The 14,533-nt window shown below is 40.1% G+C and overlaps 1 protein-coding gene across 1 annotated transcript; it reads left to right on the top strand.

Annotated features, from left to right (window-relative positions):
• Positions 1-3,869: 3,869 nt before the first annotated feature.
• On the top strand, positions 3,870-11,515 carry LOC131234678 (probable aldo-keto reductase 2). Its single transcript, XM_058231599.1, has 5 exons — positions 3,870-4,120; positions 6,471-6,668; positions 9,208-9,380; positions 9,474-9,576; positions 10,808-11,515. Exons 1-5 carry the CDS (start codon positions 3,896-3,898, stop codon positions 11,138-11,140), a joined length of 1,032 nt encoding a protein of 343 aa, XP_058087582.1. The 5' UTR covers positions 3,870-3,895; the 3' UTR covers positions 11,141-11,515.
• Positions 11,516-14,533: the final 3,018 nt, after the last annotated feature.

The raw sequence follows: 14,533 nt of genomic DNA, 5'->3' as shown, positions 1-14,533 counted from the left end.
ATGATTTGATGACTAAGCCTACAAGTCTATGATAATAAAATTCTTCATTTTAAACATAAATTGCAATATAAGTTCATATATATAAAACAATTGCTTACGCATCTATGCATAAGATTGTTGCATATGATCCTACCCCTAGATATGGTGCAAGTGAATTGTATGGTGCAAATTCCAACATGCCTTCTTGTATAAAACCTTACACGGTAGTATGGTGCAAATGAATTGTATTGGAGACAGATTCCTCTCCTATGGACTTGAGAAGATCCCAACATGTGGGCCTAACGTTGGATCTTGAGTCTCAGCAAAGGCAGTAAGGCGCTTTATCATTTTTGAGAAAGCCGGTGGGATGATAACAAATATGGCCGAGATTTTGAAAAAAATCGTGATAAGTTCATTATACAATATTATCGCAAGAATTCTTAAAATCTCTAAGAATTTTAATCTATTACATTTCTACGGAAATGATTTTATTATATTAACCAGAAAATAATAAAATAATAAAATAAATTATTTAAATATGAGATGCCCCGCCGCAAGTAATTGCACGTTCAGCATTTCAGACCACCTTGGTATTTGTACGTAGGGCTTTCAACGGGCCAGGCGTCACATACAGCCCGGTTTTTGAACTGTTACAGGCAGGCTGTCAGACGGGCCCATTTAAAATTCTGATTTTTAAGGCCTTCGTGCGGGTCATTGACACCCCCATTTGTATGACACTCGCTCATTACAATAAGGGCACCGAGGTGGGTGGGATTACTGACCATTGGGTCACTGTGATGTATGTGCCTTATATTTAAGTTCTTCACCATTTTCAAAACTATTTTAGAGTATAATTCTAAAAATGAAACAGATTCAAATCTTACCTGTACCATAAAATAGGAAACAGGTGGTGATCAGTTATTAGAAACGTCTCATGGGCCATAAAAGTTTTGGATCAATCTTATATTTGTGTAATTACTTCATCCAGTTATTTGTGATGTTATCAATAGGTCGGATGGCTAATAAACATTCTAGTGGCTCCCATGAAGTTTTTAATGGTGGGGATTCAATCATGACTATTTCTTGTGATATGGTCCACCTTAGATTTGAATCGACTTCATTTTTTAGATCATGCTCTGAAATGAATTGTCAAAATGGATGGACAATGTGAATGTAAGGCACATATATCACAATGTGGCCCCGTAATTAGGGATCCACTCAAACTACACCCTACCATCAAAATAAGACACTTCAAAAGTTAAGTAGACCAAATCATCAACTGAAAACCATCGTAGGAAAAAATAAAAATAAAATTACTAAAAAATACTTTGAACTCACATAAGTCTAATCTAATGGTTACAACAACTTAATTTATAGGGTGACAGATTTCATGATAGACAACATAACAATCAAGATGTCATACAATTGCCATGGTGGCCCACATGCCAACTAGATGTGCATAGGATTAGTAGTGCGTAAGCATTTCTCTTTAAGGGAGTGTAAGTTACTTAATCATTATAGCTTAATAGATAGAAATCGAAATAAGTTACTGACGCAGGGATGAACGTGATGAGGATAACTACTCCGAATCCACGGAGCTTCTCTGGACTCCTCACAGAGACTTCTCGAATCTACGAGGAAAGAAAGCAAGAAAATAGAAATAAATTCTAATAAAATTCGAAATCGATTAATTGATCAATAAAAATGAGTTCACAACCCTTTAAATAGGGGTACCAAGCAATGGGAAAGAAATTAGAATCAAACTACAACTCAAACTCCTAGAATCCGCGACTTACTATAAATAGTAAACTTACTATTTATAGACGGTCGTGATGTCTACTAGTGCGCAAGGTTTTCGGCCAAAAATAGTAAGTGTCCTATTTGGCTTCACCAAACCGTTCTCCTAATTATTCTAAGCTCTTTTCACGTTGGGCGCAACTCCTAAAGCCCGATGGATGAAGAGTTATAATCAAACTAAAACTTACTATTTATAGTAAAAACGAAATTAAAACAGGGAAACGACCATCGATCCAGGGGTTTTTCACAATTCCGGACTGCGCAACCCAGCATAGCGGGGTTGGTTGGCTTCAGTAGCTCGTTCTACCCCAAAATCATATATTTTACGTCAGATAACTCATTCCGGATTGCAAGATACGCCCGAATTAAGGTTCGATGGTCTTGATCACTTCTGTCGTCGACCGGGCCATTTCTGATCCATCTTAGCCATGTAACTGTCCGCGACCCGCTCTACATCAGTTACTTAAGACATAAGTAGCTTATCTAAGTTTCTACTTATTAAGTTGTAGTGATCAAGCAACTTTAAGTAAAGAAGTTATTTATAATTTATTTTAAATAAAACTATTAATCTCAAATAAGTTACTTATCTATTGTTATAAGTAGAAAAAGTAACTTATTTGGTGGTATGCAAGCAAGTCGTAAGGACTCATTTGAATTCCAATTTACTTAAGATAAGTTACTTATTTCACAATAAATTATCTTAATTTTACTTATTAAGAAGATAAGTATGTTTGATAAATAACATATGTACTTATCAACTTCTCTTCTTTTTCATCGATAATTCTCTCCAGTAACTTCAAAAAAGAATTAACTAAAGTGATCACGTACTTTTAAGTAAAAAAGTTTCATATAACTAAGTATAAACCAAACTTATTTGAAATAAGTGACTTATCTATTTTTATAAGTACAAAAAGAAACTTATTTGGTGGTATCGAAATGGCCCTAAATGTATATTAATATTTTAAGTTTATATATATATAGAGAGAGAGAGAGGGGTACTATGCGCTCGACCTCACGATAAGCTCCCGTGAGGTCGAGCTGTGTGGGCCTCATCGTGATGTGTGTTAACCATTAACACTGTGCATTTGATGGGTCCCTCTAAATTATGGGATATTCCAAAAATCAACCGTATACGGAACTCAGGTGGGCTATACCATCTAAAATCATGTGGAGACATGCCAAAAACATATAAAAGCACTTAGTGGGGCCCACCTGAGTTTTGAATACTGCTGAAACTTGGTCTGAACCCTCATCCAAGTGGGACACACATAATGGATGGGCTGGATTTGCAAACCACATCTCGGTGGGCCCAAAAAATGATTATGAATGTTTTAATGGTGCACAGCCCCTCCCCACTTCTGTATGTGGTGTGGCCCACAAAAGTCATGGATGGACTTGATTTTTGAGACCTAGACCCACGATGGAATGGTTCATCTGACTGATGGGGTAGATGTTTGAAACGCATCACGGCGGGGCCCACACAACTCGACCTCATGGGACGGTCTTGTGAGGTCGAGCGCATAGTACCTTTTCCCATACACACACACACACACACACACACACAAAATTAGGAGAGTGGTAATTTGGAACACCTCATTATTGTCATAAAAGAAGAGATCCAAAATCTGAACCGTTTATGTGAAGAAACACCTCCTGAAACCCCCCGGGACCAAGTTTTACTTTGATCTAAAACTTTGATGGGCCATGAAAAATGAAAACAGTTTCCTCCCTTGATTTGCATTTCTCTTTTCTATGGCCCACCAGAATATTATATCGGGGTGAAAATTTGTCACATAAGGTTTTATGGGATTCCGCATCACATGAACTGTTCAGATTAGACACCCATGACACATGTGCAAAGGTGCGCACGTGCGTAGGTGTGCAGGGGAGCATGACTCTCTCTCTCTCTCTCTCTATATATATATAGCGAGATTTTCTCGATAATACTTTGAGAAAAACTTCAAAATAAATCTCCCGATAAATTAAGTGGCGAGAAATAGCCGAGAACGAGATTTGTCACTATGGCTGTATGAGAGAGAAAGAGAGAGAGAGAGAGAGAGAGAGAGTTAGTTTTATAAAGAGAAGAAAGTTGGAGTTGCTGGAGAAGAGTAGACAAAAGATGGCGAGTGGGAAAGGAGGAGTTGGGCGGATGAAGCTGGGATCGCAGGGTCTTGAGGTGTCTGTTCAAGGGCTGGGATGCATGGGCATGTCTGCCTTTTATGGTCCACCCAAACCCGAGCCTGATATGATCTCTCTCATCCATCACGCCGTCCGTAGTGGCGTTACCTTCCTCGATACCTCCGACATATACGGCCCTTTCACCAACGAACTCCTTCTCGGAAAGGTATTATACATCTTTCTCTCTGAATACTTACTCCGTTGGGGCCCACCTACGATCACTGCTTACCGTTGGATGGGAGGACTACGCTGTGATTTTAGGATCAGTTTCTATTTACCGCGGAACCCATATATCCAATTGTCCACCATCATCATAGGTGGGCCCACATAGCCCTAACAGAGTAATTTGCAGTGGATCGTTGCGATCTTACTGGTTGAATTGGACAAAGTAGATAGTCTGATCGTTGATCTGGACCATCCATGGCGTCCAACCCACACTTCACTGACCATCAATCTTAATTTTGGGTAGTCTAAGTTAACGGTTAGATTGATAGCTTGCTTCAAGATGCTCTAATCATCAAACTGGATGGTCCATCTACTGGATAGATTGCTTGGGCCACGTAGTAAGACTTTGATCCAATGACCCAAACGATTTAATCAGCCGTAGAAAACGGATGGTTGTAATGGAAAAAGGCTACTGGTTGGATGGTTGGGATCATCCAATTCAATGTGATTTTTGCACACTGGCTCTTGAAAAGTGAGTTGAATTGGATAAACAGAGCAGAAGACTGTTTTGGGCTGTCTGTCTTCAACACAACTCATTTGCACCATGCTACAGTGCAAATGCATAGGATCATTCCCCTATTGTAAGTGGAGAAAGTATCAGATGCTTTAGAATATCTTATGTTTCAAGAACTCAACCCTGCACATGTGGGATATGTGTACAATGTGCGGACCGTACATTTCTTCAGTCCTGCCATGGACAGCACGTTCCCCACATAGAAATCACACTTGTGGGTGGATCCTTGCCTCTGATTGAAACACCCGTGCAGATTGCAAATTTGGCGAGGTTACTTGGTTTGTGGGTCACTTTGGTACACGTCGCACATGGTATGCTACTTCCTCCAATATGTTATACGCTAGGGTAGGATCATATGCGCCACTCCAATACATACAATTGTATGCAATATAGTTTTTCATATGAACTCGTATTGCAATTTATATATGAAATGATGAATGTTATTATAGGCTGACGTAGGGAAGGGCATGAAATAATAAGAGAAATCATTGTTTTCCTCAAGTGATTAAAACCTTGAATCCATAAGGACTAAGGAGAGTTATTGAGTCCACAATAAAATAAGAAAGAAAATTTTGGTACTTCATTGAATAAAGTGTGTATGATTTCTCAATTACACCACTAATAAAGAAAACCCAAACTCCAATTCAAAATTATCTAAAATAGCAAAACTCTTAGTTACATGAAATAACAGAACTCTTTTGAAGCCTAATTTGCCAAAAAGAGAAAGTCCAGATAAACCTTACCGACAATTCCTAGCATGATTACAAGCAATTTCTAAAAAAAAATAGAAATATTAAAACTATAAAAATAAGGAGATATGACAAAAATAGAAATAACTAAATATAGTTAATTTTTTCTAAAATTGCAAATTTGAATTGGAAGTGTGAGTTTTCTCGTGAAATGGAAGTTATGGGTGATTTGTGGTCCAAACTTTGAATGACAAATCTCCCTATCTGGAGTGAATTTCTTCGATCTGAACACGCCTGGGGCCTAATTACGTCATGACCTACGCAGTACCAGGCCTGGATCGGATGTACTACTTCCACTTCTGTTCGGTCTTCTTTTGGTCCAGTTGTGCTAAGAATGCATTTGCAGCACACTCTACATCACAGACCTCACATGCTTAGCGTTATATTATAACTAAATAAATAGAAGTGAACATTGCTACATTGTAAATATAAATTTGCGTTAACCTAATTAAAAGTAAGAATATAGAGCCATAATGTTGGATGGCTTACCCGCCTGGGGTTTTGGCGAATGGCTAGTGTCGTGGGTTTGCTCCCCATAGACATGAGTTCTATTCCCCTCCCGTGATTTACTGGATGCATGTGGTTTGCCAGTGATTGTGTGCATTCGCAGGGATTAGTCTCACCTTAAAAATGGACGAGGACACCCTGTTGTCATTAAAAAAAAAAAATGTTAGATGGCTAAAAATAGTATTCCAGATCGCAAATGACCCATAATCCAGATTGCTCAATCCAGACTAGATAGGGGTTTTGTGTTTTAGGTAACATTGCAATTGTGTGGGTAAGAGAAAAACCAATGGTCAGCTTTAGCAGGAGCAGGTCCTTAAATCAGTGGCCCTGATCTTCTAACCATGTGACTTTTGGCCTATGACCATCTATAGTGAGGTCCAACAGGATGATGGTTAGGATGTCATGTATGTGTCAGGTGCGCGCGCCAAGAGTGAGTTCTTGAAACTAAGATATTAGCGTTTAACAACTCGAAGCTTTTACTTATCAGCACCACCATCCTCATCCTCATCCTGATTCTGCAGGCCCTTAAAGGAATAAGGAAGGATGTTGAGCTGGCTACCAAGTTCGCAATCAGTTTCGCTGATGGGAAGTGGGAGACACGCGGGGATCCTGCTTACATCCGGTCCTGCTGCGAAGCAAGCTTGAAAAGACTTGACGTTGATTGCATCGACCTCTACTACCAGCACCGTGTTGATACTAGAATTCCCATCGAGATTACGGTAGCTATATGTTTTGTTTTATTCTCAGTGAACACCATCATCATCTTACTACTGCTGCTATTGTTGTTACTATGAATACTAATGCTACTATTGTCTTTGTTGTTGTTGTTCCAACATTGATACAAATGGTACCCATCTCACACGCGTAAAATTAAAAAAAATAAAAATAAAAAAATGTGGGTCCCATCTAGTCACACATGTGGAAAATTAGAAGCATCTATATGCCTTTGATACATGGATCCATACAGGAAAATACATTGAAGTTCTCATATGGGTGTGTACAAACAAAACTGTACAGAACTGTTTTCTATTTGCAAGTATCCCTACCCATACTCATGTGTTGACAACCATATGTTTGTGCATGCACTACAGAGAAAATGGAGACGAGTGCTAATTTTAGTAGCTGGATGGTGGTAGAAGTATTTCTTAGTTGTCCCTCACTGTTTTTTAGCGAGTCCAGATTCTACAAGGATTTATGAAAGAGTCAGAATCAGAGAAGGAAAGTTCTTATAGAAACCTAAAAGGAATATGCACGGTTGTATATAGGGAGTCACTTTTAATGTATGATTACTATGAAGTTTTTTAATATAATTTGCTTTGATTCTTTTTCTCTTGGGGGCCATTTGGTAAAACTCAGCACTTATCACTGATTGTTTGGCCAATCCAACTTATTAAGTGCATAAATTAATTTTCACTGAAAATATGGGTCTTTTTTCAGCTTCCCTCAAGGCTGAATACTCAAAGTGGTGGCGTACTAAAATTTCATTTCACTTTTGACTAAAATATCCCTAACATTATATCAAATTTACAAGTTATCACTTTTAGTTTTCAGCAATTAAATTAATTTTCAGAGCTTATTTCTCATTTTATCAAACAGCATCTTACCGTAGAAGAATTGGTGAGGGGGGTTTGTGTTCTCTAGCTTAAAGGTGAGAGGGCAGTAGAAGAATCTGCTGCTGCGTGCTTTTTTTTTTTCTCCCCTGCAAGTGTGCTGTGGTACATAGATCTGCAAAGTTGCAATTAGCTTCTGTTCTTTGATTCTAGTCGCAGTGTAAGTGGCATCAGAGCAAGTGTTTTTCATAGACCTTTCCATATTATTGTTCTTCCCTAAATGTGTCCTTCACTGCAAGCTATAATCCTAACTTTCTATCATCCCCCAATTTTCCCAATCTGCCACTCCCCATTCATTTCACTCCAACCCTAATTTCGAACACCCATTTACCTCAAAACCTAATAACAGCCTTCCTACACACAAAATAACCCAACGAATAACTCTCTAAGCCGAACTGCATCCCTGTCTATTTTCCTCGGTCAGTCGCCCCTTTTCCTTGGTCAGTCGCCCCTTGTTCCCCAAACTAATCAATTGATCCCCTAATAACCATGAATATAACTTAATCCTGTCACCTTCAGACCTTTTACCATCCTTTACAGTCCCTTTCACAGTTCCTATTTCATCCCTTCTACATTCACAATACATTCTTTTTACAGTTCCTTTCATGGTCCCAAAACTACAACCCTGGCCCCAAGTTAGCTTCGTATTCAAGACCAAATCCAACCATTGACCTGACCCTAACCCATGTACAATCCCATAACATCACCACCAGCACTCCCATCACCATCATCATCATCATCATCATCATCATCATCATATAATCCTTATCCCCACTAATTGGGCTTGACTACACAAATCCTGTTCTGCCATTCCACCCTATGCTTGTAGTGTCTGATTGTCAGGATTCATGAGAAAAAAATATGGCCAGAGTTTGAGACAGGCTGCCAACCTGACACAACCCTCTCCTTTATCCAAGCTTGGGACGGCAATGACAGCAGAAAATTCCCACTGACAGAGCGAAGAAGATGTGGCTGTCCACCTTATACGATCCCAAATGCAAAATGTAGCCAAAATTCAGTCTAGTCCATCATCACTCAACCACACACTTTGATCTTGATCCTTCCGAAAGCCACAGCCTCATAAATCCCAATTCCTATAACAGTCGAAGCTAATCCCATCCTGCATCCAACAGTCCTTATCTTCAAAGCAAAACCCCCCAAAAATAAAATTATGCAGTCATTTATTAACCTAAAAACACCTCCCACATCAACCTTATACCCATATGATGAGGGGGTGCACATGACGGACAGAGTGGATTTCATAAACAAATCCTAGCGGGGCATGTGTGATGTATCTGACCCATTCTCTTTTTCTCTCATGTGCGTGTTTGTGATTTGATTAAAGTGTCATTGGTATAGATCTTGAATGCTCATTTTCTCCAGGCAAGATGGTTTATTTATAGAAACTCTCTCTCTCTCTCTCTCTCTCTCTCTCTCTCTCGATGAGTGCTCTCCTCTATTTTGCTTATATTCGAAATTTGTGGACATTATGGATGTGTTACACACATGCTCTTCCTTATTCCCATCTTTTCATAAAGCTATCTATTTTTTTAATGCTTGTTTTTTGGCAATCATGCTCCATTTGTATTTTGGCGTTGGTTGTGTGATTTATTTCCTCATCTTTGTTTTTCTCTTTCTTTTGCACAAGATTGGGGAACTCAAGAAACTAGTTGAAGAAGGAAAGATAAAATACATAGGGCTATCTGAGGCCTCTGCTTCAACGATCCGGAGAGCGCATGCTGTTCATCCAATAACTGCTGTACAGTTGGAGTGGTCTTTGTGGTCAAGAGATGCAGAGGAAGATATAATTCCTACTTGTAGGTGAGGTTCATCTGCTACAGAAACTTACCCACAGCTTGCACATAAATTAGTGTTTGGAACTGACTTTGATTTCAACTTTCTTATGCTATTCAGAGAGCTTGGCATAGGGATCGTTGCATATAGCCCTTTGGGGAGGGGTTTCCTCTCATCGGGGCCCAAAATGATTGATAATTTGTCAAACCAGGACGCCCGAAAGGTATGTACTTTTCTGTTCATGGATGCATGTGATGCGTTTCATCGCTATACAATACACTTAAGTGCATGTAACACTAGGTGTGCTACGAACGTAACACGGTGTAGCATTACTTTTAAAGCCATGTTTGGATAGAGATGTATTCCAAGGGTAATGAAAATAAAAGGTTATGATTAGTCTATCATTATTTCCATGAGCATTATGGATATATTGATTCCATTTTTAGGATCTTGTTGGTATAGCAAGTGAAAATTTCATGTTTGTGAGACAATGGTCACCTAATTTCTTGTGCCAAAGAATCCATTGGAAAAGTGCAATGGTTGCTTCGTGGAAATCCTCCCCTTTGCTAGCAAAACATCTCAAACTTTCACATTAGTGGAAAACGTTTTCCATTTCCATCAATTTCCATAGAATTGGTGATATTCAAACATGCCTTAAAACTCGATTGAGTTGCCCGAAACTTGATTGAGTCAACTGGATTTGATTAGTTTTTTTTTTTTCTTGGAAAGATAAAAGGGATTACATGGTGAAACTGCATGAAGTTGCAATTGGTTAATGGAAACTACTTCTTAGAGTGGGTGATTTGCTGGATCAATTTGCCCTATTATACCGACACGCATCATCCATATTTAATTGTATGGAGGCAGTGGGTACAACATAAATACCTATGAGGCTCATTGTCATGTTTGTGTGAAATACACTCCATTCATCGTTTGCAGCAGATCATTGTAATACTTGACCCCAGAAATCAGGCCCATCCAAAATTCAAGTGGGCCACGAAACCCAGAACAGAAGGATAGGACGCACGCCATTGAAATCTTCCTGTCCTGAAGTCTTGAATAAAGCAGATATTTGGTTTTTCCCTTCATCCTCCGTGTACACACCTCATGAACAGGTTGGGTGTCATATAAACATCACAGTGGGCCCTTGGAAGATTTCAACATCAGACATCTTTGTTCCCACATTTTCCAATGGGGTGGCCCACTTGAGTTTTGGATTGGCATGATTCTTTGGGCTGGCTCAGGTGATGGACGGATTGGATGTCACATATACATCATGGTTGGGCCCTTGGAGATTTGCCAGTGCTGGGAGGAGAGGATGTGTCACTTCAATAACACTAATTGCCTCTGAGCATATCATGTAGCATTATTCTCTGTCTAATGTATATTTGCTTTCTGTGCATGCATGTTCTGTTTCATGGCATGCTACTGAACTACTTTCACGGAACCGACAGTTTGAACCGAGATTTCAAGCTGATAATGTGGAGCACAATGCCCGCATATTCGAGTGTATAAATGAAATGGCGACGAAGAAGGGATGCACCCCTTCACAGCTGGCATTGGCTTGGGTCCACCACCAAGGAAATGACGTATGCCCGATACCAGGCACCACCAAGATTGAAAACCTCAACCAGAACATCGGAGCTTTGTCTGTGAAGCTCACTCCAGAAGAGATGGCCGAGCTTGCAACCTTGGCGGATGCCGTCAAGGGCGATAGATATGGAAGTGGAGTAGCTACTTGGAAGCAGTCGGAAACTCCGGCACTCTCGTCATGGAAAGGTGAGTAAATGATCATAGTCTCCAATGCCTTTCCTGTTGTGGGTGTTAGCTCGTTTTCTGTTTGGAAGCTTGTAATTCTAGTATCACCCCTCCTTGGTATATACCTCTATGAAGGTTGTATGAGTGGATGAACTACTGTTATCACCCCTCAATAGTATATATCTGTTCATGTGTATCATGCACTAGTGGAAGAAATGCCGAGTGCACTCACTTGCATAAGAGGGAGATTGTTTTTTTTTTTTGTTTGTTTTTGTGTGTGTGTCAAACACCACTCTGGGCCATTCATTAGGTAGGGCGCACTGTGAGGATGCCTTGGGCTAAAATTCAGATGTGTCCACTCACTGGATAGGTTGGATTTGGGCCATTTATCATTCTTTTTCTAACTGTCCGTTTTCATCTTAAAAATTGTGGACCGCCTGATGAGTGGACCAGTCTGTTCATGCACTTGCATCTGTCACGTGGATGGTCCAATATCAATAGATCTGAACTGTCTATCAAGTCCAAAGAACATTTTACAGATAACTATACAAAAAATCCAACTGATCTGATGATCAGATTTGTCCATATTTCTGTAGCATTCTTTTTTCCGAGCCATGAATGAGATGGTTAGGACTGCCTAGTAAAAGTGCTCTTTAGAATCATAAGCAATTTATGATGTGGCCCAGCAAACACATTGATCAGATCCATCAATCAGAACAGGGCTACCTAACACGCTCCTGTTTTAAAGAGCTGCTTCGGCTTGCTAAGACCACTCGCACATGCAATACAGCTCAAGTACACCTCACATGTGCCATCATGGCACTATAGATCCAAGATCCAATTCATCTATCAGAACAGGGCTACTATATTGATGTCCTAGCCCAAGAATCAGGTTCATCCACTGGTCAGATGGGCCACATTTACAAAACAAATGTACAACTCTAAAAAACGCTTGAAGTTTTCCTACCAATCCACCTGTTTTCAATATTGGTGTCCACATGCGGATTGAATTCCCAGTTGGTATTGAACTCCTACTATTAAAAACAAACTTCTTGGTGGTCACAAAAAGATATTGGATCTAGCTGCTATCTGTGTTTTCTCTTCGTTGAGGTCCGTTTAGCTTACGAACAGATTGGATGGTAACTAAAACATCACATTGGGACCTAGAAAGGCTTTAATGGTTGGTGTTCAAGCACCACTGTTTTCATGTGGTGTGGTCCACCTGAGATTTGGATCTGCCTCATATTTGGGACTATGCGAGTTAGCAAAACAAATGCAGGCATGCATATACAACACATACACATCAAGTTGGGCCCACAGTCAGGGCCTCATCCAGTTAGCTGTTGCCTAAGCCATTTAGTGGGCGAGTCCCTGTGGGCCCACCTTGATGTATGTGTTTTATATCCTTTCCGTCCATCAGTTTTTCCATCTCATTTTAGGTTAAGGTCCAAAAATGAAGCAGACATAAATATCAAGTGGTCACACCACAGGAAACACTGGTCATTGACTATTAAAAGCTTCTTGTGGGCCACAAAAGTTTTGGATGAAGGCGATATTTGTGTTTTCCATTCGTTGCGTTTATGTTCATTCTCGTCTATGTGACCTTATCAAAGTGGCAAGTAAACATTCGGTGGCCCCAGGAATTTTTTAATGGCAGGCATTCAGTGATCACTGTTTCCTGTGGTGTGGTCAACCTGAGATTTGGATCTGCTTCATTTTTGAGATGATGCCCTAAAATGAGCTAGAAAGACTGATGGACAGAGGTGATGCATCACGGTGGGGCCACGGTCAGGGACTCGCCTACTTAAGCTATTATCCCAGACTCATCTAATCTACGCCCTTCGGTCACAGACTCGGATTACCCGGCGTAGAAAAGAGCACCCATGTCCGTACAGTGTTGATGTGGAAACTCTTTATATCTACACCGTCCATCCACTTTTCCATATTGTTTTAGGGCATGAAACAAGCATGGGGCAGATCCGAAGCTCAACTGGACCACACTACATGAAACAGTGCGGATCAAATGCTTACCATTGAAAATTTCTTAACGGCACAAAAGTTTTGGATTTTTCCATTCATTAGTATCTTTGTTACCTTATGAACACTTTGGATGGCAAATAAACATTATAGCTAGCCTTGGAATGGTTTAAATGTTGGTTTTAAATGTTGGTGTCATTGTCCTCGCTGCTTTACATGATGTGGTGAGCTTTATATCTGTCTCATTTTTGGGCTCATGTTGTCAAATGATTTGGCAAAATAAATTGATGGCGTGGATATAACACATAGCACAGTGGAGCCCACACATATATCACATCAAAACAGTATTGACAACAGTGCCCTGTTCTGCACTACCCAATCCGAGTCCATCGGTCATGAGCCGGTCAGGTCATGCCAATGCCAAGGCTCACCCAATTCGATGACGTCGTGACCATGGCCCCCACCTTGATGCATTTCTTGTATAGCATGCCTTCCATTTATTTTGCCAACTCATTTTAGAGCATGAGAAAAAAAAAATGATATAAATCTAAATATCAGGTGAATTATATTACATGAAAGAGTGGTAGCTGGGGCCACAAGAGTCTCTCGGTGAGTGTAGGAGAGATTTGTTTTTTTTTTTTTTTTTTGAAGATTCTCCCTCTCTCCACGTAGCTGAGTGTAGGAGAGATTCTTTTTTTTTTTTTTTGAAGATTCTCCCTCTCTCCAGGCAGCAGAATCCCAACTATTCTCTTCATCTTACGGCTTACATGAAGGCTCGCACATAAATTTCTTGCGGTACGGTTCGTAACAAACCGGCTCTCTCTCTCTCTCTCTCTCTCTCTCTCTCTCTCTCTATATATATATATATATAAATTTTCATTTAAGTCTTTGTGACAGAAACAACGAGCTGGATGGAAAATAAATGTTAACGTAGCTCAAAGTTTTTAGCGCTGTGTTGAATCACATGAGGACACAAGCAAAATGCCCATCAAAGGCTTTTGCAGGAACTTCTTGCCACTAGTGGATTGGCTGTGATGTTTGTGAGAAGTTTAACTTTCAATGATTGAGCCGTCACCATTGAAACATTGCTTGATTCATTTTGCCATGTTCCCTACCCACTTTTTCCTATCATTCTGCCCATTTGGGTTTTGTATTTGCCTTATTTTTGGGGGCCATGTCCTAACTTGATCAGACAAATTAGATGGACGGATAGATTTCTCACAAATATCACAGTGGCCTCACTTAGCTTCCTACGCCACACCCTTGGGTCACACATGGTGGACTAATCAAACCACACCACGTCCAGCCTGACTTCCGAGTGGATTAGGTGCAGTCCAGCCTCACCCACCCTTACCATGGGGCCCACCTTAATGTATTTATTGAATATCCTCATCGGTCATCTAATTTTTTAAATCATCTTAGGCCACGTGCCCAAATTTGAAGCA

This window comes from Magnolia sinica, chromosome 19 (assembly GCF_029962835.1).
Source record: "Magnolia sinica isolate HGM2019 chromosome 19, MsV1, whole genome shotgun sequence".
In the NCBI taxonomy this organism is placed as follows: domain Eukaryota; kingdom Viridiplantae; phylum Streptophyta; class Magnoliopsida; order Magnoliales; family Magnoliaceae; genus Magnolia; species Magnolia sinica.
The sequence above is the reverse complement of the archived record's forward strand: the minus strand, read 5'-3'. Positions and strand labels throughout refer to the sequence as shown.